We start from the raw sequence: 24669 nt of genomic DNA on the forward strand, positions 1-24669 counted from the left end.
TCCTGAATTATCAAATAATTCGTAAGCTTGGCTCATAGTCACTATGATCTGTAGAGTAAGCGAACCTTCCTACTGTATTTTTAAATATAATACACGAGGCTCATAGGCACAATGATTTGTAGAGTAAGTGAACCCTCTTCATTTACTTTTTATTTTCGATAGGCTCGTATAGTATACGAGCCTGTAGTGCAAGTGAACCTTCAATATTATTTAAAAAGCTCGTATAGTCTATGATCTGTAGAGTAAGTGAGCTGTCCCCTCGTGCCCGAGGAGTACGGACAACAGTGAGTGAGAGTGACTGAGTACAGTACAGACAGAAGGAGTAGAACGAGAACGACAGAACGTCAAGTGGTTCGGGTGGATAAAATTAAGTTATTCACTATTACTTATTCTTTATTATTTTCATCTCATTATTATTTTGGTGTAAGTATATTTTTTATATTTGCCATTCCAAGTTTCTTCCAAGTAAGTAGTCAAACTCATAGAACTTTCACAAACTGATTGGTGATTATTGACTCCTACCAAGAACAACAGATAAAGATTTTATGAAATTCGGGAAATCGTTTCATTGCATTTTTTAAGGTAGGCCTAGGCCTAACTTAGGTTAAGAGTTAACAAAATTTTTGGGAAACTACCCCTTCGGGGTACAGTTTCTTAACTGGGCTACGCTAATATCGATTGAAACTATCGATTTGATTAGTAAACATTCATCCAATTTTTTCACCATCAGCAAGTTTGGTTAGGTTAGGTTATGCTAGTTTTATGTTATAATAGATATGTTTAAAAATATTGATTATTAATCAATATTTTCAATTCAATATGTTAGTTTCAATCAATATTAGCGTAGCCCAGTTAAGAAACTGTACCCGGCCTATTTTCATTCGGTTGTTTGCGCCAACAGATATGGAAGTATACCCGGCTGCATTTTAGTATCTGTCCTACACTCATTCGAATGAGTATATCCATTGATATATATTTATTATTTAATTCAATCTAGTTTGGTTAGTAAGGTTAACCTAACCTAACTAACTGAATGAAATTGTATTGATTTATTTCAACGGCAATCACCATTATACAATACATGAGAAATGACATAGGCTACATGCAACAAGATACAAAAAAAAAACAAAAAAAAAACAATATGGATGTGTAAGAAATGACATGATTAAGTATGAGATTATAACTTAATGATAGTGTGTGAGGGATAACTTAGATAATTTGCTTTTATTAATTTTTTTGCGTTACACTGACGGACGCCTGTTCGCTCCGGACGGTGATGACCACATTTTCACGGCGCGATCCCGTACCTGACTATTTTACCATAACAGCAAGCCCACCGATATCATAAAGTTACCAAATAGTGTCCTCGTAGTTAGTCCTAAGCCCTTATCAACACTCAGATAATCACCACTCACTAATTACTTTACCTAATGACTTAACAACACCTTTATCGAGCCTTGACATCCATAACGTTAGTAGAGCCACCTGGTCTACGAGACCGGCATGTACAAATCTTCACTTTTCCCGCTAAAAAAAACAAGGGAAATAATGGGAAAGCATATTTTTATATCTTATATATTTTAACAATAAAAAAGAAAGTGTTTTTTTCAATATATATGATGACAAAAAGTATTTATTACAGATAAATACAACTTATAACATAAAAAGTGTAATATAAAAAGTGTATAATAGGCCTATAAAAAGTGTATAATATAAAAAGTGTATAATATAAAAAGTGAAAAAATGTTTTAGAAATAAAATAAAAAAGTATGTTTCAATGAGCAATCTATATCTCAAAAAATGTTCACTTGGAGGTCAATGTTTCCAATCAGGGCTCAAACTATGTCTTTGGCACAGTCTACACACAACTTTCGGGTGCACTCCAAACATACTGGGATGTCACATTGAATGCACTTGTACTGTGTTTTGCGTTCTTTTGCTGATGGACATTTACCACAAGTTTTGCGCTTCTCCATTTTATGAGAAGGAATTGCATCACCTCGCATTTCTTGTAGAGTTTCACCTAAAATTAAAGTACAAATAAAATAATACCTTAATTGAGCGGAGCGAGCGAAGCGAGCGAAGCTCTTTGGGATCAACTTCAATGCAAACAATATAACACCATCACTCAATAACGGCTGAACACATTTCAGCCAAACTTAACAAGACTACTTAGACTAATAATGAGATGGTTTGTAAACAAACAAATTTCAATTAGATAATGCTAATGCAATTTAAAACGAACTTAAAATTTAAAATTTTTAACATTGGGCTTATGGGACTAAAGTAGTTATGACAGTTTTTTTGTTTACAAGAAAAATGTAAACAAGAGAATCATAAGGTATTTCTGAACTTTCTATACTTTTCTTTTAAACGATTTTAAACCATTCCTATGATTTTAATAAACAAGAAAATGCCGTTAAAACATTTTTTTAAGGCACGGAATTCACTGAAAATCGAGAAAATATACTGAACTACTTTCTCAATGCGCGGAGCATAAACAAGGAGCGGAGGGATACGGACCGGTTACTACTTTCTTGGGAACCTATTTGTGTTGCCAGCTGATTAGAAACAGCCAATGTTAGAAATCAGGATTTAATAAGCGATATATCGAACCGCATCAAAATCGGTATTTAATCCGATAATACCTCATAGGTTATATTATGTTTAATTACATCGACGGTACAGTAAGTTATTACACTTATTGATTTAGGCATGTGGGGAGGTAGGTCGGGGTTTATGAGTATTCGTGACTACATTAAGTGTTTTGAAGTAAGGTTAGATTAGGAAGGTATAGTGTAGGTTATAGGTAGGCGATCGGGTTGTTTATTTGTGTTGCACCATATAATTTTTTTAACTTTTGGAATGGAATAGTTGGTTAAGGTTAAACGGGGAAACGATTTCAAAAATGCTTGCATATGGTCTTAACTTAACAAACCATCTACAGTATTCTAGCTTTGACTTTATATAAAGTCAATGATTCTAGCAAATTATTACATACTGACCAAAAGAAAAGAGAACATTTGGATTTGTACCTTTGACCATAGCAAAACTAACATATAGCCTAATTATGGAATGTGAAAAGTTGTATATCATTATATACTATTCTGTAAAATATTTAGTAACGATTTAGTAACAATTATTAATAAATAATTGTTCGGCAAATCCTCATTTTAATGGCTCGGCTGAAAATGGAATCTGCATTTTGTGAAACAGTAATTTGGTAACAATTCAGTTATTTCAAATGTTGATAACAGTAGCCCATCCTATACAAATACTGTTATTTGATTGCCAAGCCACGGACTATACATACGTCCAGTTACAACCGTTGATAAGTAAACCTGGGCTTATAGAAGTACACTTTTAACCACGGTATGGATAATTGTCTAGGCCTGTCCAGAAGTAGGCTACTAATTTCTAATTATATTATCTACATTGTATATTTAAGGCATGTCTTCCCTACTTAGGGCCTATTATATTATTCTGTTTTCACTTAAATCAGCTGAATGCGATGTTTACTTATTACTTATGTTTAGGCCTACATTTCAGCCATTTTATGTTGCACGGTTGAATTTAAATGTCAAATTTCCCCTCCTGTTGTTATACTTTAATACTCGTTTTTTTATAGTTACTGTTTTTTTTTATACTTAAATACTTTAACCGATTGTAAGGGTGAAAAATGTAGCCCAATGTTTTTTTGTTGAAGGCTACAGTTGCATTTGAATGTTAAATTACCTTTCTCATTTTTATACTTTACTTTTTGGATGTTAATATCAGATTCCAACTACTGTAATATTTTCCTGGTCAAAACTACCATAATGCACTTCTCGAAGAGGTAAATTTGAGTTATTATAATTTTAATCTTTAAACCAGCATTAGTAAATAAATCTATTGACCTTTTTACATTTAGTTACTTATACAAATATCAAATCACGTTTGTTCCGCTCAACTGGCTTTCACCTCTCTGAAAGCAACCCTAGTTTATAAGTTTTACATTACATGCAAAAATATAACACTGGTGCGAATACGTGGAAATAAATAACAATGTAATATATGCAAATAAATGAAGGACAAAATAATATATGGCAATAAATATTCCATATTTACCTAGTATTCTCTGTATCTCTTGTTTGACGTCCCTTCGTAGTTGTGGTATCGTAAGTCTTCTCCTCATGTGGGGCTCCACTAATGTTTGGGCCAATTCCTTAGTGAACTGAAACCGTGTCATCATTTCAGAGCCCACGAAACACATGTAGGCCTATAGAATAAAAGAATTCACACTGGCGATGCTAAGGCCTGCCATACACGTTCCGTCCCGGCCTCAAGGCCTGGCCTTGAGGCCGGAACTGCACAGTTTGGCCGGAGTCGTGACCTCCCCACACACGCTCAGTCCGGAACTGCACAGTTTGGAGTTTTTGTAACTCTTTTCTAAAACGCACTTCTTAAATTATTTATTTTTTTAACCACAGTGTCCTTTGTGGCTTTAGGGTCCGCCTTCTTCACAAAATCCAATAATTGTTGATAGACTGCTTCCCTCATTTCCCTGTTATGGTACTCTTTATTTTTAATTTTCCAGATGCATTCGTGACCTCTGTATTTCTCAATGAATTCCAGTGTGAAGTCTCTTGACCAGGTAGACATGATTAATGTGGAGTACTAACGAAATCACTACACAACACTACAGCGCCAAAATCCAAAAACTATACCAACAAAACAACAAACAACACAGCTCCGATTATGTTTTCACCAGTAGTTGACTCACAATGAAGAAAGGATGCGAATGCGATAATGCTTAAAATTTATAGGGGGAGGGGGAAGCAGCACTGTCTTGGACTGCGGGATTCGCCATACACGTTCAAATTGGCCTCAAGGCCGGGCCTGGCCGGACGTGTTTCACATCCGGCCGTCCGGCCAACGATCTGCCTGAAGGAATCTACAGGACTGTACAGTCCTGGACTGAAGGAAAACCGGAACGTGTATGGTAGGCCTAAGAATCCGGATGAAAATCGCTAAGGGCCATCTTCGTGTGCGTCGACTTGAACTATAGATCGCACACTACATGTCCAATAAATCAACACCGGCTTTGGATTTGTTGTACATACACACAATTTCCGGTTTGTTGTTTTCAGGATTTATTTCCTAGTCGTGATGCATTGTTGAAAGCAGAACTACTGCTTTGTTTTTTTTCGGTACCATGGACACGGGTCATTGCAGCCAAAACAGCACGACATCACACATCGCTCTGGGCCAGGAAGGAATTCTTCAGGGATGATTTTTTTGTCCTTCTTCAGAGTTCCCACATGCCTCGCTGCCGTCTAAGTCTAACACAAAAGAGCTACCCGTACTCTGCTATAAAGATCTTTAACACCCTGCCCGAAAGAGTCAGGAACTTAGACCTGAAAGCTTTTAAAGTGACAGTGAGCAATTCTCTCCTGCAAAGGCCCCTCTATAGTGTGCAAGAGTTGGTAGAGGAACCTCTCATTCCGGGTTGAAATTTCCGCCACAGCCTTAGTATGTTAAATATATGTTCAATAACGGTTAGCCTTTATGTTGTAAATATATGTTTTTATTGTATAGTATTAAAAATTTCACGCTATCAATCCGTAACCACGGTCAAAGATTTAAGGTAAGATATCTACTAAACATTTCAACCCCTACAGAATATACACCCCATACAAAAAATATCCTCTAATCGGAAATGAAAAGTTCTAACACTTTTAAATAATAGGCCTACGGTTGAATGAATGAATGAAAAGTAAAGTAAAGTAAAAGTAATGACATATACGTTTATTTCCACATAATGTATACAGAAAGAAACATACTTTTTAATACAAAATATACTCACAACAAAATATAAACTAAGACTAAGAATAAAAAAGAACATTTTTCTGTATTAATTAATTTGATGATTTTATGAAATACAGCAGACATAGGCAGGTGCTGCCTGTTTGTCTGCTGGGTTGCTATTTAATAATTATCAGTAGATTACCAAATCATAGTGGAATTATTATACAAAAAAGATTAATAAATGGAATGACTGTTGCTTAAAAAGTTATTAGTTTAGGGGAAGAGATTTATAAATGTGTTAAAATAGAATAATAATTATGGATACTTACAAACTTTAAATTAATTTTATGATTAACTAGTGGACCCATGCTGCTTGGCAGTGTTAAAATAAATGTCATATCCGAGAAATAATCAAATTTATGATTTTTGATTGAGTAATACAGAATCTCGAACATAACTGATTCAAACGGTCAATAGCTCAAATTAAAGCCTATAATTTACTGATTATTTTGAGTCTAAAACGTTGTTTATGTTCTCTGTATTCATCTTAAGATATACGATTGTCATCCCAAAAATATGGTTCATGTTCTTTGTATTGACGAACGAAATACCGTAGTTATTTGTGTAACTAGTGGTGAAAGTGGCACTTTGCTGCACACAAGAGCAATGTTTACGCACGAGGCTCGTGCGGAATGATCTCGAGTGCAGCAAAGACCTTTTTCACTCGTGTTACACATTATATTTTTCCTACAGTCACTATAAAGCATATAAATAATTAGTCTTTCAAACACTATACAACACGTCTTTAGGTTCAACTGGCAACACAAATGGTGCCCTAGAGAAAGTAGTACCCGCGGTCCGTATCACTCCGCTATTTTTTCTCGGCAAGAAATGTGCTCCGCGTTTTGAGAATATAGTTCCGTATGTTTTTGTAATTTGAAATGGTTTCCGCACCTAAAAAAATGCTTTAAAGGTATTTACTTGTTTATTAAGATCGTAGGAATGTTTTAAACACGTTTAAAAGAAAAGTCCAGAAAGTTCAGAAATACCGAAACTATAAACACGAAATGACAGGTTAAATCGTAGTTCTAATAGTCAATCAGCTGCTCATAGTATTATTATCTTTAAGTGTTGCCAACCTATTTCCAAGCGTACACGGATTACGTGCATAATAGAACCATGCTGTTTTGTGTTGTTTCGTTGGAATCCTGATGTGCGGCAAAGTATAAACCGTGCGACAAAGTATAAACCGTACGGCAAAGTATAAATGTGCAGCAATTAGCAGCTTTATGTACTATAAACAGTACAAGGAAGCCAACTTTGTCGGGTGACTGTAGGAAAAGAAATGTTTTTACATGATTTTTTTCCGTTACACAAAAAGAGATCCCGGGTAATGGGCCTTACTGTTTTAAAATTCAGGGACACATAGATATATTTCTGACTTACTACCACGAAATGGGGAGTTGTCTACATATGAACAATTGTGCCTAAATTAGGGGCTATAGCCCCTACAGGCCACTAGTTAATTTTTAATCATAGAAAAACCTTATAAAAAATCATTTTTATGTTGGTTGTTCACCTTGTATTTGTTTGAAACTCGTCCGATTTGAATAACTAATAGCTTAAATGAAAGCCGGTATTTCACTGAAGGTTTTTAGACCAAAATATATAGGATTATATAATTATAACTGGTGAAATACATCTTAAACTGAAGAAAGAATTTGAAAATAATGGCTTTTGGTCGAGTAATACAGTAGATAAATATATGCAGATGATTGATGTATAATAGCGGTTTCCAGTCCGTTTGTTGTATGCCACTGGGGAAATAGTAGGGATGCTATCCTTGTTTTTACTTGGCAAATAAAAGCAGTAAGCGTTAAAGTCAATTTAGCTCATCAAGATGACTGTTTTAATTATTGACTACCTACAAAATAATGACTGTCCCTTGTATTTTCATATTTCAAAACACTGTATGTTAAGGAAAAGCAAAGTAAAATTGTTTATTTTGAAAAAGTTCAAGATTATGAAACTAGAAGAGCACAAGTTATTGTTCTCTTCTAGATTACGGCACGGAAAACAATATTCAGCTACAAAATACTTACAGGGACATTTATTGGGGGATCCAATAAATTACTAGAGATAAAAAAACCTGGAAATCCAAACTGACAAGCTGGTTTAAATGCGTTCGTCCTTTATCCGCCTTGGTGAATTTTTTGCATATAAATTTTAATTTTGTCTTTCATGAGCTGATCAGTGATACTTTGGTGGTAAGTTGTAATTAATTTTATTGTTATTTTTCATGGTACATGTTGATTTGTTACGTTATGCTATTTTATTCTGACAAATGTACATTGTACTCTTTCCTTTTGTACTTCATATTACTGTGTTCTTTGATGTTATCTATAGCAAAACAATGTTGACAAATGACAATAAGGCTAGGCGCACACGAGCGATTATTTTGAGGCGACTATTTCATCGGCCGATCTGTGCATCATGTATTTGAATGGAAGCGCACACACAGGCGATCGATAATTGCGCCGATTTTAAAATCTGAGTTTTGCCACAGATTCGTAGGCAAGGCGATTGTCGCCCGGAAATCTGTAACGTACAGGTTGTTATCAGTCCGTGCACACGGTCGACTAAAAAATCGGCCAGTCGCTTGTTGTTCTCCACAGGAGTCAGTGAACTTCAGTGTGAGTTGTGTTGTTTTCTTTGCTAAAGAAGGCCACAGCTGATATAATAAAAACTGAAACTTTCAACAGATATTCTATAGTAGTTAAAGAACTTTTTACTGTCATCACGTAAAAGTATAGTTTATAAAACTGTCGATTTAAAAGTCTCTAACTTACTATCGGATGAACCCATTATTTAAGTTGTCTTCTTTTTTTCTTTGATCTAATTAGAAGAGCACAAACTCAGGTTAATTCAACAAAGTCCATTTTAGGATAGCTTAAACGCACTCAAAAAAATCCATTCTTGACTAAAAAATCGCCAAGTGTGCGCCTAGATATAAATCAAGGGCGATTTATTTTTGGCCGATTTTTTAATCGGCCGATCGAAAAATCAACCGTGTGAGCCAGGCCTAAGCAATTCTAATCTCTCTTTACTACTGTATTGTAACATTTAAATAATGTGTTTACAGTTTTGAAGACAGTAGCAACTATAGAGCACACACCAAAATGGCTCACTACAAGGGTGCTGCCAGCGAAGCTGGTAGGGCTATGCATCTGATGAAAAAACGAGAAAAGGCCCAGCAGGAAATAGAGTTTAAAAAGAAGAAAATTGAAGAGGATTTAAAAATATCAAATATAGAAAATAAATTTGCAGCTCATTATGACGCAGTTGAACAACAGCTTAAAGTAAGCTAAATCATTTTTTAAGTAATTTTAAAATTCTTTTTTATAAAACAATACTTGGGTAGGTAAATTTGAGTGGTAGTTAAACGTGACATTGATAACTAAGCCTTGCACTACCTATATAATATATATTACCAATCAGGTGATGTTGTTGGAACTTAATAACCAACCTTTCATCTATAATTGCCTTCTTTGTCTGTTTCTAAATAATAATAAGCTACAAAATTATTTTTTAAACCAACAGTCTCCACCCTTCATGAACTACATCATAAGGGGGGGGGGACACAAGGAGTAAGTGGAAAATCTTAAATGTAAGCATAGGTTAAATTGGCATCAAATTAAAGGTATTAATTTTTAGCAGGAAATTATGGCAAATCTGACATAAAAAGGGACTCTATCCAAAATGGTGATGTTATAAAGTTTCTAATAAGTTATACCAATAAAAAAACTGCTGGAATAGTAAATAAATAGACAGTACTGCAAAATTTGACAACGGTGAGATTTTTGGGATAGTGTAAATGCTCTTGAAAACAATTTATCCTTTACATCCCTTTCACTGAATAGCAATTCAGTGAAAATTGATTTTGACATCCCAGGTGACTTTTCGACTCTAATGTGATTTACTCATTATTTGTTATCTTAGGCCTATATATTGAGGGTAAAATTCCTTCAAAAAGATAGTTTCATCACCGCCAAACTGGATATAGTCAACCTTTTGAAGTCAGGTTGCGTCATCTTTTTATACTAATTAAAACCTTTATTGTGATGTACATCCAAGATTTTCCTCTTACTTCATGTGGGCCATCCCCTTTATGAGACTAAATAAATGGTATCAGAAATCAGACACATACTTTCTACTAAGTCAAATCTTACCTTATCATGGGTGGTGGGAATATAGTCAATGATAATAATTTTTATCCAGGGAAAATCACTGAAGTTGCAATAAATTTTGAACTATAAATTTTACAGCAATGGGAGTTATACCGTTTTTGTCTAGAGTTAAAATGGCTATAATATACAAAATTTAAACAAAATAGTTTGGTTCGTATTTTTGAAAATCTGTTTAATTGTTATTTTTACTAATAGGTTTTTATGGGAAAACCACCATGAAAAATCAAAATTAATAAAAATAAAAACAACACATTGATATACCAGAGATTAGTATATCCACATTCACATACCAAATTTTATCAAAATCTCAGTCTCTTCAGAAGTTAAACCTCAGTAGAAGAATCCTGAGCTTCCTGCAGCTGCTCTACATACTTTAACGCTATTTCTATAACTTTGTGTCCTACACAGTGTGAAACTTTCTGTGCACTTTCCTCCAACACCATAATATGGTGTTGGATATTATCCTCTTCCGTCATCCTCTCTTGTGCCGTTTGCCATGTTCACTATTTCTTCATCTGTCACTTCATATTGTTCATCTTGGGCCTATATGATCAACATTGGGTAAAAAACATATGTTATTTAAATGGGGAATAAATATGTCTTGTTAATGGAAATATTTTAGTGAAAATCTAATCATACAAATTGAAATTTGCCTACTGTACAGGTTTGCTGCAATATTTCAAGGATATTTAAGGTAGCTACTATCATTTGGTTAGGTCTAGATGTTGTTTGTCCTAAATGTACATCAGAGAGTAACTAATTCAATAAATAGTGGCTTATAGATAAATAACTTCTTGATCAGCATCGTACGTGTTATTAAATTTACGGAAAGTAAATAAAGAAACGTCTTATAACACTTAAAACATATATTTACGCTTATACTGTTACTCACAAGACAGTAAATATACAAAAAAGGATGTAAGTGGTGATCGATTTCGATTGGAAACTCCAATCATCATCAGACCCAATAGGCGAATGACAAGAATCTATGAGAGCACATTCTTGTCATTCGCCTATTGGGTCTGATGAGGATTGGAGTGTCCAATCGAAATCGATCACCACTTACCACCTTTTTTGTATATTTACTGTCTTGTGAGTAACAGTATAAGCGTAAATATATGTTTTAAGTGTTATAAGACGTTTCTTTATTTACAAGTCAATTAAATCACTATCTCTACACAGTAAAAAACATTAAACAGAAGGATGTTATTTTTACATTGGCTGCAGAATAGGGTTTAATATATGAAATGTTGAAGGTCAATTTACAACAACAGTTAACGTTGGGAATGCTGGGAACAAGTAGATGGTCATGATGAAAGGGACTGGGACTGGGAACTTGATAGGGCATGACCAATATATAGATATATAGATATATTGATAGGGCGTGGTATGTGTGACCAATGGTTAAATATGTTTTTTTTTTGTTACAGAGTTCCACCATTGGTTTGGTAACATTAGACGAAATGAAAGCCAAACAAGAAAACATAGTGAAAGAGCGAGAACGCAAACTAGCACAAAAACAACTAGAGAAAGAAAGAGAGCAACAAAGACAGCTTGAAGCAAAACAAGCTGAAAAGAATAGACAGAAAAGACAGGTCAGTGTTCAATGTTCATAGAGGTAAACAAGTGACATTGTGAGTTCACTTGCTTGGGCACTTGGAACCACAGATAAAGAGCACGAATTAAAAAATAATTGGATCCGCCCTGCATACGCTTACATCCCTAATACTTCTAATTAAAATGGGGATAACTATTTTTTTTCAGCCACCTATGGGCAAGAGATGGTCATTAAATGAGTGGAATCATCCCATAACTCCAAGTAAATTTATTTCCAAGTGCTTTTTAACCCGAGTGCAGTAGAACCCCGGTTAACCTAAATAATGGGAGGAGAGCCGTTTTGGATAACCAATTTTTAGGTTAACCCATCATATGCTAAAAATAGCCAATGTATCACCACAGGGTGTAGGAAAAATGAATTTAAGAGAATGTCTATATAATTCAGTGTTTTATTTCAGCTGCAAAAATGTCACAATGTAATATTAAATACAGGGTGATTCAAAAAGGACTTTACAACTTTGAAAATTCATATAAATCTTAATAAACAAGGTACAGAGGTGGTTGTGGTGTTGTTTTAAAGGAAAACACTTCAAGTTTTTTTACCTTAAACTAAAGATGTTCTATATGACTTCCGTTGGATTTGGGGAAAATAATTATTTAGGTATGAAAAAATAGTGAAAACCGTAAAAGATTTTTGAGAAATTTACAAAATTTTGAAAGTAGGGCGTTTTTTGACGGTGAAGGAGGGCGATTTTCGAAAAACGCATACTAGTGTCTTGTAGGAAATTTAATTGCGAACCTACGTTTTTTCCTCAAATCTTTTCTAGCTCTTACCGTTTTCGACCTATAGCCGTTTGAAAAAAACGTGTTTTGTCGTTTTCAGATGTCCGCCATTTTGGATTTTTGGGGGGTTGAAAATTTGAAAATGCGACTTTTTGGAATGTTATGGGTGGTTTGGAACCAAGAAATACAAGTGTGCGAAATTTAAACTCCCTAGCACATCTAGGAGTGGGTGTATCGCGCACTCCTTCACCGTCAAAAAACGCCCTACTTTCAAAATTTTGTAAATGTCTCTCAAATTTTTAACGGTTTTCACTATTTTTTAATACCTAAATAATTATTTTCCCCAAATCCAACGGAAGTCGCATAGAACATCTTTAGTTTAAGGTAAAAAAACTTGAAGTGTTTTCCTTTAAAACAACACCAAAACCAGCTCTGTACCTTGTTTAATAAGATTTATATAAATTTTCAAAGTTGTTAAGTCCTTTTTGAATCACCCTGTAGAAATAAACCAGACAACTTAAGTTATTAAAGCATTTACAGCCCTATATTATTTTATATATCCAATTCGGTAAACCCGGGTTTCGATTAACCCGAATTCGGTTAACAGGGGTTCTACTGTAAATATAAGCCCAAGTGATCATAACTCCAAGATATTTGTATACAACGTCTCACAACCCCAAGTCATCGAAAACCCAATGAAAATGTGATCATCAAACAATATACCCAGACCAGAATGTTCCCTAGCCAGCTTTGATTTATGCTAATTGGAAGTAACTAAATTATGTAATTTATCCTTTTATACACTAACTACAAAATGCTAAACTGATTATTAATACTGCTGGTAGAACCAAAATAACTGGTACCGGTACTTAAACTTCTAGAATGGAAAAATCTAAATTTTTGGTGAAAAATTGTGATAATCAATCTGGTGAAACAAGCTAATTTCATGTCCTACATGGCAAAAGGCTCCAAACCGTTCAATTTGTGATTCCTACATTTCAAAATATCGAGCGACCCTTGAGAGGTTCCCCCCTTGGTTAATTTACTTAGCCAGACATTGATTAAACTCATACTAGGCACTACTTATCAGTAACAAATGATGAATTCATCATGATGGAAAGATGGGTGATCCCTCGCCGGAGGTTGCAGTTGAAGAGAGCGAGAGTTGGGAAAAAGGAGTCAGGGGAGCGTTCTGTCACTCACGGCAGATGACGAGCTTGTCATGAAGCCCGGTCGTGCAAAGCGCTGCACACTTTATAAAATTTGTGTGCCGCTATGCGTCACAACCACCCCCTTTCCTTTAAAGAAAACCCAAGAAATAAACAGTTTTGCGGAAGGTTGGTGAAGGATGTGATTTGGTGTGAGTGTTTTTTTGTTTTGGTGGGAAGAATTTTTGCTAGATTTGCCTCTAAATGTGGAAGGCTGAAGGTTCTGACCAGCCCGGTTTGGAATTGGCACCTCTGACAACTGGATTTTCTTGAACCAACCACGGCAGAGAGCGGGATCCACCCTGCTAAAAGAGGAAGGCGTTGTGAGGACGACAATTAGTTTCCCTAACCTAATAAATTGAATTGTTGCAATTTTTGTTAAAAATTTGAGAAAAAAAGGACGGTCAACTGCACGCTAGGGGTGGGCGAGTACTCGACTGTCGAGTAATTACTCGAGTAGTTGGCAATACTCGACAGTCGAGTCGAGTAGTTAAAAGATACTCGTGACTCGAGTCGAGTAGTAGACTTTAAGCCGATTTCGTTATTTTCATTGATATTTGACAAATAAATAGTAAGAAAGGAAAATGTTTGAGTTTTATTTAATCTCTTAACCCCTTTAAATATTGACATACTAGGCCTACTAATAATCGGCAACCTAGACATCGCTTGCGTCATCCATTTCACTGACAGCGACAGCGCCGACAGCTGAGCTGAGCTGACACTGGGTCACTGGGTGATTGGCAGTGGTGTAGGTGTGCGAGTGCGATGCATCGAATCAAAATCAGCATGCATCAAAATCCCGAAGCATCGATTACGTCACGATACAGCTCTACTAGTAAAAAGGGATGATTCGATTATCGTCATCGATACCACCGATACTTGGACATTTATTCTGTCTTAAATCAGATGATGTAATATTTATTATTATTATTGTTTGTTGTGTTTATGTTAGTTTTGGAGTTTTCATGGTGAGTTCTATTAAAAACCAGTGTTCAGTACCAATAAATAAAATATAATTTATGAAGCTTTATCATTGGTGGCAGCGGTAAAGGTAATATACAAACTTAAATAGAATAATGAACCTTTTAAAACCTCCGTCAGCTATTGATTTAAATAGCAACACATTAAATGAATGGACTAAGTTCAAGCAAAAATTTCTGTTGTACCTGGAAGCAACAGAAAAATCTAAAAAGTCGGGGAAAATCAAAGTTGCTTTACTGCTATGTTTAATGGGGGATGGTTGCCTAGACATTTTCAACACCTTTGAATTGGATGATGGGGAAAAAGACAATTTAGACACTGTAATTAAATGTTTTGACGAATACTTTGAGCCTAAAGTAAACACTGTTATTAATAGGTATACTTTCATTAACCTCAGGCAAAAGTCCGACGAATCAGTTCAGTCATTTGTAACTAGTCTAAAAAATCAGGCAAAAAAAATGTCAGTTCGAGGATCAGGAAGAAAGCCTTGTAAGAGATCTATTGATAATAGGGACTAAAGATGAAGCGTGTAAAGAAAGGTTGTTGATGACGAGTGATTTGAAACTTGATAAAGCAATTCACTACTGCACGGCTAGGGAGGAGAGTAAAAAACAAGTGCAACTAATGAAACTTGATTCACAACTTGACGAAACAACTAATGTAGGATCTAAAATTCATAACATTACTTTACCAAATTCGAGTAACATTACAAATAAAAGACAAGTTAAAGTCTGCTCTAAATGTTTAAAAACTCACAATTACAGAAATTGTCCTGCTTGGGGAAAGAAATGTATAAAATGCAAGAAATTTAATCATTTTGCAAACGCCTGTAAGGCCCAAAACATTCATAACATTGAATCTAATGAGGACATTGAACCTAATGAAGTGGGAATTAGTGGCGAGAGTCAGGACTTAAGTATTGAAACTATTGTTGTCAACACTGTAGACTCAAAACATAGTTGGTGTCAGAATATTACCGTAAGTGGGGTTGACATATCTTTTAAGCTCGATACTGGCGCCGACGTCAATGTTATTCCTTACAAGCTTTATCAACAATTAGCTCCTGACGCTAACATGACGACTCCAGGTAAACGCCTCAAGTCTTATAGTGGGCATGACATCAAATTTGTAGGTACTTGCCTTCTAAATTGTACACTGGGGGGTTCTAAAAGAATTTTTTTAGCAGAATTCTACATTGTGAATGAAGATGCCTGTCCCATATTAGGGCTTAAAACATGCCAAGAACTGAATCTCATTTCTAGAGTAAATGAAATAACTAAACCAAGTGAAAGTGTGTACGATAGATTTTATGATGTATTTGGTGATGAGCTAGGAAAATTACCATTCGTTTATGATATAAAACTTGAAGATACCGCAGTTCCTAAAGTTATTCCTGCCAGAGCTATCCCTAAAGCTTTAAATGATACAGTTAGGGAAGAGATAAATAAAATGGTCAAAGACGGTATTTTAAGAGAGGTAAGTGAACCTACTGATTGGGTACATCCGATTGTAATAGCAAAGAAGCCAAATGGTAAAGTTAGAATTTGTATTGATCCAAGAACTCTTAATAAGTATATTAAAAGGGAACACTACAAAATGGCGACGCTCCAAGAAATTTTCTCACAGTTGGATGGTGCAAGATACTTCAGTGTACTGGATGCTTCTTCAGCATTTCTACAGATACCGTTATCAGAGAATAGTTCTCGGTTATGCACCATTGCTACTCCTTTTGGCCGATTTAGTTATTGTAGACTACCTTTCGGATTGAATAGTTCCCCAGAGATTTTCCAAAAAGCAATGGACCATGTAACCTGTGGATTGGAGGGAGTGAGTGCATACATAGATGACGTCCTAGTGTTTGGTAACTCAAAAGAAGAACATGATGAAAGACTGGCTGCTTTCTTAGAAAAGGCAACATATTTTGGACTTAAGCTGTCTAAAGAAAAAAGCCAGATTGGCCGTGAAAGTGTCCAATATCTAAGTCACAAACTTACTCCACAAGGTATTACAATAACCGAATGCAAACTGAAGGCTATTCAGGACTACCCGAGCCCTAGGGATAAAAATGACCTCCAAAGATTTTTGGGAATGATTACATATGTAGGAAGGTTCATTGATAATCTATCTGATAAAACAGGACCACTACGATTACTGATGAGCAAAAACAAGTCTTTTATATGGACAAGTATAGAACTAAAATGTTTTGAAGCATTAAAGGAGGAGATAACAAAGGTTCCTGTTTTGGCCTATTTTGATGGAAGAAAGAAGTCTACTTTGTCTGTAGATGCTAGCAAATTTGGCCTCGGGGCCGTTGTTTTTCAAAATGACCATCCTATCGGCTACAGCTCTTCAGCTTTAACAGCAACTCAGCAAAGGTACAGCCAGATTGAAAAAGAGCTTCTGGCAGTAGTAAATGGTTGTAAAAAGTTCCACTATTACCTACATGGAACAGACTTCACAATAGAGACAGATCACAAACCTCTACTTGGTCTTTTAAACAAACCTATAGCAAGTCTATCACCACGGCTTCAGAGAAAGATGATGGAACTGATGAGATACAATTTTAAGTTAGTTCATGTACCGGGAAAAAAAATGTTCATTGCAGACTCCCTTTCGAGAGCTCCCATTGATGAACATTTAAACACAAGTTATCTGGACAACGGAGCTGAGGTAGTTTACTCCCTGGCAGTTTTTGCTAATGACGATGTAGTAAATAGACATAAATATGCTACAGAAAGTGATGTCGCACTAAAGCAAGTACGTTTTTACATAGAACATGGATGGCCTGAACACAAACAAAATTGTGATGACAAAGCTCACCCTTTTTGGGAAAAAAGGTATCAATTACATTTATACGATGATCTGATATATATGGAAGACCGACTTGTTATTCCGAGTGAGCTGCGACCCGAGCAGTTTTCAGAAGAAACCGGTGCCAACTGAGACAATTTAAAATGGAAAAGAAAAAAGATTGAAATTGAAAAAAAAGGACATGTGACATTTATTCTGTCTTAAATCAGATGATGTAATCTATATATTAATTTGAAACTGTTTTTCTTTGTCACAGCTATTTTGAGAGAACGGCTAGGCGTAGAAACTCGGTAGAGGTGTCTAAAGAAAGTTCTTGGTCTATAGATGAGCCATCAAAAGAGAAACGTGGTGAATTCCCTTGCGGCTTTGCTCCAGTGGCCTTTAATTTCCCATCCCATGTTATTCTTATGGAGGAAAACGGGGGTTTTGTCACAGCTAATTTAAGAGAACGGCTGGGCGTAGAAACTTCGTAGGGGCTTCTAAAGAAAGGTCTTGATCTGTAGATGAGCCATCAAAAGAGGAACGAGGTCAATTCCCTTCGGGCTCTGCCCCAGAAGCCTTTAAAGTTGCCTCTTCAGATTTGTTTACATTACGACCATATGCATAATTCTAAGTTACACTACTTTTTAATGAAACCGCTGTTAATATTTGAATTGTGATTTATTGAATTTGTCAAAATGAAGTACAGTATTTGCAATGGGTTTTTCTGATTTTAAATTGGATTTTCTTCTGCATCGTGTCATGTTTTGCAATATAATGTTCTATTACCAAATCAGTGGAAAATCCTAATATCACAGTAACTCTTAAAATTATTTCATTTGGAGTTAACTTATATCTATTGTATGGGTTGGTTTCTGACTTTTTTTTACCACTTCTTGGAGATTGTACGTAGGTGATATTCGTTGGCATATTGAATCTGTAGACGAAACTTGGGTTGGTGTAATTATTACAATGGAAAAGAGCGAGAAATCCTGGACAATTTGATATGGCCTAGAAATAAAACTGAATTAACACTGTTCTACATTTCTTGAGCAATCATTGAAATAATCGATTTGCAAACAATGGAAACATAGAAAAAGTCGTAGAACACAACCAAGTAGAAGAAATAGAAATAATTTTTTTTCATTTATAATCGTTGTCATAGACAACCTAATGCGGCTATGAGAGCGAAACATTTTTAGAAAACACTAAAAAAACAAGATAAGCTTTTTGAAAAAAGATAAGATATTTACAAAAGATTTTGATTATATCTCACTGTTGTGTAGATCGTGAGTATTTCCATAATCTTTGAGTCGCCTGTAATGCTTCGCAATTGCTCGAATTCGAGCAACAGGTACACTAGTATTTATTATTATTATTGTTTGTTGTGTTTATGTTAGTTTTGGAGTTTTCATGGTAAGTTCTATTAAAAACCAGTGTTCAGTACCAATAAATAAAATATAATTTATGAAGCTTTATCATTTTTGCCGGTTTTAGTAGTTGTGCCGGAAATTCACCAGAAATTTTTGAATTTTTTCCGTCACCAGTTTTTTGGGGTCATAAGAGAACTTAATCAATGATGAGAGTTTTCTCTAAAACATTCTTATAGTGCGAGAACACCGAGTTTCTGAGATTTTATTTTGCGTGTGTGGTAGAACTGGGAGCGTCGGCAATGACAACCCAAAAATTGACAACGTTATAGGAAATCAAGTGGAAGTTTATTTGTTTGAGATATTTAATATTACTTTGTTTTAGAATTTAAGGCGTATTGGAAATCATGTTGGTGGACGATATTAATTTTGTGTTACTTTTTCCAGTCGTTTGACTATGTTTAAATCCGTTACTATTGTTTAAGTTTCGGTTTTGGTTTCAGTCGTTAGTTGAGTCGGCGTCCCGTTTTCTTTTTCTCTTGCCTCGCCATCTTGCAGAGATGTACCATGTAGTTTTTCTCACTCTAGAACTTTTACCAAAGTCTTTTGAATTTTCTTTACTTAAATATGTTTGAGTGATATCATTTTAAATTTCATGTTTGACTGACTCACCCACAACCCCATTATAATGGTAAGTTGAATTTGTATTAACTACTAATTAAGATCTCAAAACTGACTCAGAGAAAAATGTTGATTAGTTCGTTTCGCCGGTAGGAAGTTTCATACCTGTTAAAATGTTACACATTTTTTTAAGATTCAAAAGTTCTGTTAATCTCATTTTAATCCCTGACTTGTAAAATTTCTTTTCCTTTGTTTAATGAGTATAAAATAAACTGTATCATACCCACTAGCCTAGGCCTACACTTGAATTATTTGGCAGGTATATTTTTGAAAGAAATCTCTGTATTGGTATCTAGTAACGATTAATTATTGTTTATTGCATTGCTGTAACTTTGTCAGACATCCAGGAGGCTCTGTGTTTAAGATAAATTTAATTTCTGGTCTTTTAGTTAGCTGGAAGGATAGGACTAAAGATTGCAGGCTAGGCCTACCAGATCCAATGACTGGTTAACGGCACATGTGGCGATTTGGTTTTGCAGATAAAGGAAAAACACTGTTATTGTTTCACACAGGCATAAATATTTTGGTTTCTATAAATTTTGTAAATTTTAATAAAATAGTGAGTTATACTACTTAGGCCTATTATGGCAACACTAAATAAAAAAGGAAACTTATCTTTGTCAAATCAGATTTGGTTTTAGTAGGTTTTATTTCCAATTGTATGTAGCTATTTTCTTTAAATATCAAAATGTTCTAACATGTAATGTGAACTAAATGAATCTCAAATTTTGAGTGTTAAAGATGTAACGAATTTCACTTTCATTTAAAACTTAGACCTATTGTATACAGATTACTATGTATGAAGTTTTTCGTAACAGGGGTTCGACTTCCTGGGACGAACACGCTGAGGTCATCGTAGAACTAACTTGAAGCCGCAGGCCTACTAGCCTAGACACCTGGGTATGGGAAAGCAACACCACTTAGAGGAACCTCTTGTCTACCCTGTGTTTGGAGGCGAGGACCCTTTTTGAGTCTGTCGGACCTGGAGTTTTTCAACGTTAGAGTACATCCATGGGCAACTACCTACTTCTGTCCACCTCGCCAACACACCTCGTAAGTTTAGGGGAGGGTATGGATGCTAAGGAAAAGAAGGCTGTACAAGGTATGCAATCTCTAACGCCTAACCTTCTTAAGGTAATTGAAGACAGATTGAGGGAATTAGAGAGGATAGAGGCAGCCTCTAATGAACTAACAACGAAGGCTGGGGAAGAAGAAAAGGAGCAGCAGGAATTAAAGATTTTGCAGCCACTGGTGGTACATCCTGAACAGCATAGGCCTATAGAGAATACTGTAGAGGGGGGAAGTATCGAAAGTCCCCAGAGTAAAACCGAACCTAACCTAAACCAAGCCACATCCCACAGTCTAATAAATTTGAGTTCACCGAACCAGCATTTCAACGCTAGGGAAGAGGTAAACAGAGTAACTAGCCAGGTTAGTAAGGTATCATTGTATAGTAAATTACCCCACCCAATGGATAGATTTTTGAAGGAAATACCTGAGACTGATGGATTGTTTTTGCCTAAACTAATGGATTTCTTAAGGCGAGTTCTCAAAATGAAACAGCAACCGGGTGCTACTGACTTGGAACTATTGCACTTAATTTATCCTTTCACCCGAGGACCTCTGGCCGAGAGAACAAAATTAGCCTTAAGCGAGGGGTGGTCTTTCGATAAGTACCATGGGGACATCATTGAATTTTTTATCCCAAACCGGCAATATCAGGGAATGAAACAAGAACTTTTTCATAGGCTCCAACGGAATGGGGAACCACTGCCATGTTACATAGCTGATATAAAAGGATCCGCTGAGCTCTTACGCGTACCAGTGAATGAGGCGGAATTGGTAAATGTTATCCTTGAGGGATTAAACCCGGTCGAAAGGTCCCGCTTTGTATTTTCAACTAGGCCTACCAATCTTCAAGAACTAGACAGATTGTGCATTTACTCTCAGAACCTAGGGTATGCCGATAGACACCGTACCCCGATTCAGAACTTTTCAGGGGGAAAATTTTTGGGACAACGAAGCGCAGTCAATGCTGTCAGAGAATCAACTTCAAAGCCACCAAGTACAACTGGTCAAGAACACTTCCCAAGACAAGATGGTGCACGGGGACCACCTCGATGTTACAACTGCGGTCAAGTCGGACATATTTGGAGGTTTTGTAGGCAAGGTCGTAGTGATCCAAAAAACTAGTTGGCGTGAGGGCGTTTGGCCGGCACGTACCTCAAAACGTTTCACGGCGTCATAAACCCAAGAGAAAGTACAGGCGACAATGGACCAGGGCTAAAACAAACAAGTTGTCAGCTAACATTTCTACAGTTTCTAGGAGTAACTATGGAGTCCCCTGGGTCAGAGTAGATTTTGGAGGATTGTGTGTAAATGCTTTAGTGGATTCAGGTTCTTCTAGATGTTTGATCAGCCATGACCTTTATGCTAATTTACAAAAAAGGGATCTTGTGTATGAATGGGTTTCTACAGACATAACTTGTGTCACGGCCACCAGTTCACCTATTGCAATTGAAGGATTAGCCACTGTTAAAGTAAGAATTTCAGATTTTACATGGAAACTGAAGTTTTTAGTTTCAAGAAATTTAGGAATGGGATGTATATTAGGAGCTGATTTTATAAGTAAGGCTGGGTTAGTTTTGGATATTAAATCACAATACTTGTACTTTAAGTTTAACCGCAAGGTAAAGATTCCGTTAGCCAATTGTAGTGATCCTGACTTAGTCACCCATACTTCCCAGGGCAAAGTTTCAAAAAACAATTTAATTGTGAGTGATAGCAAGACCAAGGATTTGTTAACTCCCAGTGAAAGGAAGGCTGTAGAAGATCTTTGTGCTAAATTTCCAGATGTCCTTACTAAGAAGTTAGGATTGACGCATCTAATCAAATACGACATAAAACTGAAGGAAAACGTGGTAGTTAAGTCACATCCCTATAAGTTATCCCCACCTAAGATGGAAGTTATGAGGAATCATATTGACGAATTACTATCAAAAAATATAATTGAGCCTTCTATTTCCCCTCACTCTAGTGCTGCCTTCCTGGTTCCCAAAGGGACGCAAAGTGAAAATCCTACTGAACAACAATGGCGTTGTGTTATTGACTTTCGTAAGTTAAATCAATTTATTGAGATTGAACAAGTACCACTCCCCGATCTGCACTCTGCATTTCATTGGTTTAGTAAGGCTAGGTATTTCAGTTGTATCGATTTAAATCAGGCCTACCATCAAATTCCTCTCTCTGACCGATCCAAAGCATTGACGGCTTTCTGTGTGCCTTGGAACCTATACCAATTCACTAGGGTGCCTTTTGGGTTAGCAACAGGAGCTCAAGTTTTGACACGACTGTTAGACCACATTTTCAGTGACATTAAGTTCAGATATGTTTTCAATTTTTTGGATGATTGTGTGATATATTCAGAGTCTTTTGAAGACCATCTCAAACATTTAGAGGAAGTCTTTACACGTTTAAGAACAGCAGGATTGACAGTAAATCCCAAGAAGTTAAATTTAGCTGTAAAGGAGATCTCTTTCCTTGGACACATCGTTTCTCATCGTGGCGTATCCATTGATGCTAATAGAACGCAAAGCATTAGGGACTATCAACCTCCCAAAGATGTTAAAGGTGTGTCACGCTTCGTGGGAATGGTGAATTTCTACTCTAAATTCATACCTAAGTATGCGGAAATATGTGCACCCTTGAATAAGTTGCGGAAGAAAGGGGCAATCTTCAAGTGGGGAGAAGAAGAGGACCAGGCCTTCGTAGCTCTCAAGGAAGCTCTGATGAACCCCCCAGTACTCAGGATGGTTGATTTCTCAAAGGAACTAATTCTAACAACGGACAGCAGCGGGATTGCTATCGCGGCGGTATTGCAACAAGAGACAGATGGAGTTAGACAGCCTGTGGCTTACTATTCTAGGACCCTTTCGGAAAGTGAGCGCAAGTTCTCCATTTATGAACTTGAGGGGTTAGCGGTTGTTGAAGCGATTGAAAAGTTTCGATCTTACCTGGAACATGCACCTTTTCTCCTGGAAACCGATAACCAGGCCTTGTCATGGATTTTGGCTCACCCAAAACAGATTGGAAGAATAGGGAGATGGGTTATGAGAATAATGTCTTTAAAGTTTAGGGTTCAACATATCAGGTCAACTATGAATGTGGTGGCTGATGCGCTTTCACGGATGTATGACTCAGGCAATCAAGAGATGTCAAGTAGGGAAACCAAAGAGGGAGAAGTAGAAAATCTAGTGGGAGGTTTGTTGGTAGATTTTCCTTTGGCCTTTTCTGATTTGATTTCACACCAGCAGAAGGATGAGGAAATACAAAGAATTGTGGAGAAAGTAAAAGAAGGAAATGCCCCTCCGGCGTTTACGTTGAACAAGGGAATTTTGTATTGGCAAGGTGGAAAAGGCATTAAGAAAATTGAATTGCCCTTGAGTTTGGTACCTTTGGTTTTTGATTATTTCCACTGCTCGGCTGTAGGAGGACATCTAGGTAAACACAAAACCACGTTAAAGATAGGAGAATTCTTTCATTGGCCGAATTGGCGTGATGAGATAGCGGAACGAGTAAAAGGATGCGAAATTTGTAGTTTGAGTAAACCTGCCCAAGATTCTCACATAGGAAAGTTGGCGTCAGATGTTTCCGATTATGTAATGGAGAAGATTTATGTGGATTTTGTTGGCCCTTACCCTAGGAGTCGGCAAGGAAACCAGTACCTATTGACAGCCACAGATTCTTTCAGTAAATTTGTTTGGATTTTCCCGATTAGGCAGGCTAAAGCTGAGATTGCGTGTCGGACTCTAAAGGAGAGACTTTTCCAGCATTTCTCTTATCCAAAATGGATTGTGTCAGACAATGGCACGCCTTTCACTAGCAAGCTTTTTAAGAATTTCTGTTTCACTCACGGGATACGACATATTACTACCTCCCCTTATAGGCCACATGGTAACCAAGTTGAGCGTTTTCACAGAAATTTAAGATCTGCACTAATCGCTTTCCACGCTGAAAGTCAAAACAGGTGGGATGAGAATATTCCGTGGTTGGAGTTGGCTTTCAATTCAGCCGTACATGAAGCCAATAAAGACACACCTTTCAAATTGATGTTTGGTTTCCGACCCAACTACCCATTATCCAATCTCTGGAACATCGACACACTGCTACCGGACAGACCAACAACTGGAGAAATTAAAGAGCATTGGCTTCGGGCTAAAAGAAATCTAGTCAGGGCTCATGAGAGGGTCAGAGTAAAATATGACA

At 36.3% G+C, this 24669-nt stretch overlaps 1 protein-coding gene across 2 annotated transcripts in view; it reads left to right on the forward strand.

Annotated features, from left to right (window-relative positions):
* The first annotated feature begins 334 nt into the window (after positions 1 to 334).
* Positions 335 to 24669, forward strand: part of LOC128983095 (protein FAM50 homolog) — a 90907-nt gene continuing 66572 nt past the window's right edge. The window contains exons 1-3 of one of the 2 annotated variants that reach the window (XM_054402255.1): positions 335 to 423; positions 8930 to 9146; positions 11465 to 11629. In XM_054402255.1, the coding sequence (XP_054258230.1) occupies positions 8967 to 9146; positions 11465 to 11629 (345 nt within the window). In that variant the 5' untranslated portion in view covers positions 335 to 423; positions 8930 to 8966. Of the gene's footprint in view, positions 583 to 8929; positions 9147 to 11464; positions 11630 to 24669 lie in introns of both variants that reach the window. The other variant, XM_054402254.1, reaches the window with a different exon arrangement.

Source organism: Macrosteles quadrilineatus, unplaced genomic scaffold, assembly GCF_028750875.1.
Source record: "Macrosteles quadrilineatus isolate MER2022 unplaced genomic scaffold, UCM_ALF_1.0 Scaffold_1__1_contigs__length_201487025, whole genome shotgun sequence".
NCBI classification, from domain to species: domain Eukaryota; kingdom Metazoa; phylum Arthropoda; class Insecta; order Hemiptera; family Cicadellidae; genus Macrosteles; species Macrosteles quadrilineatus.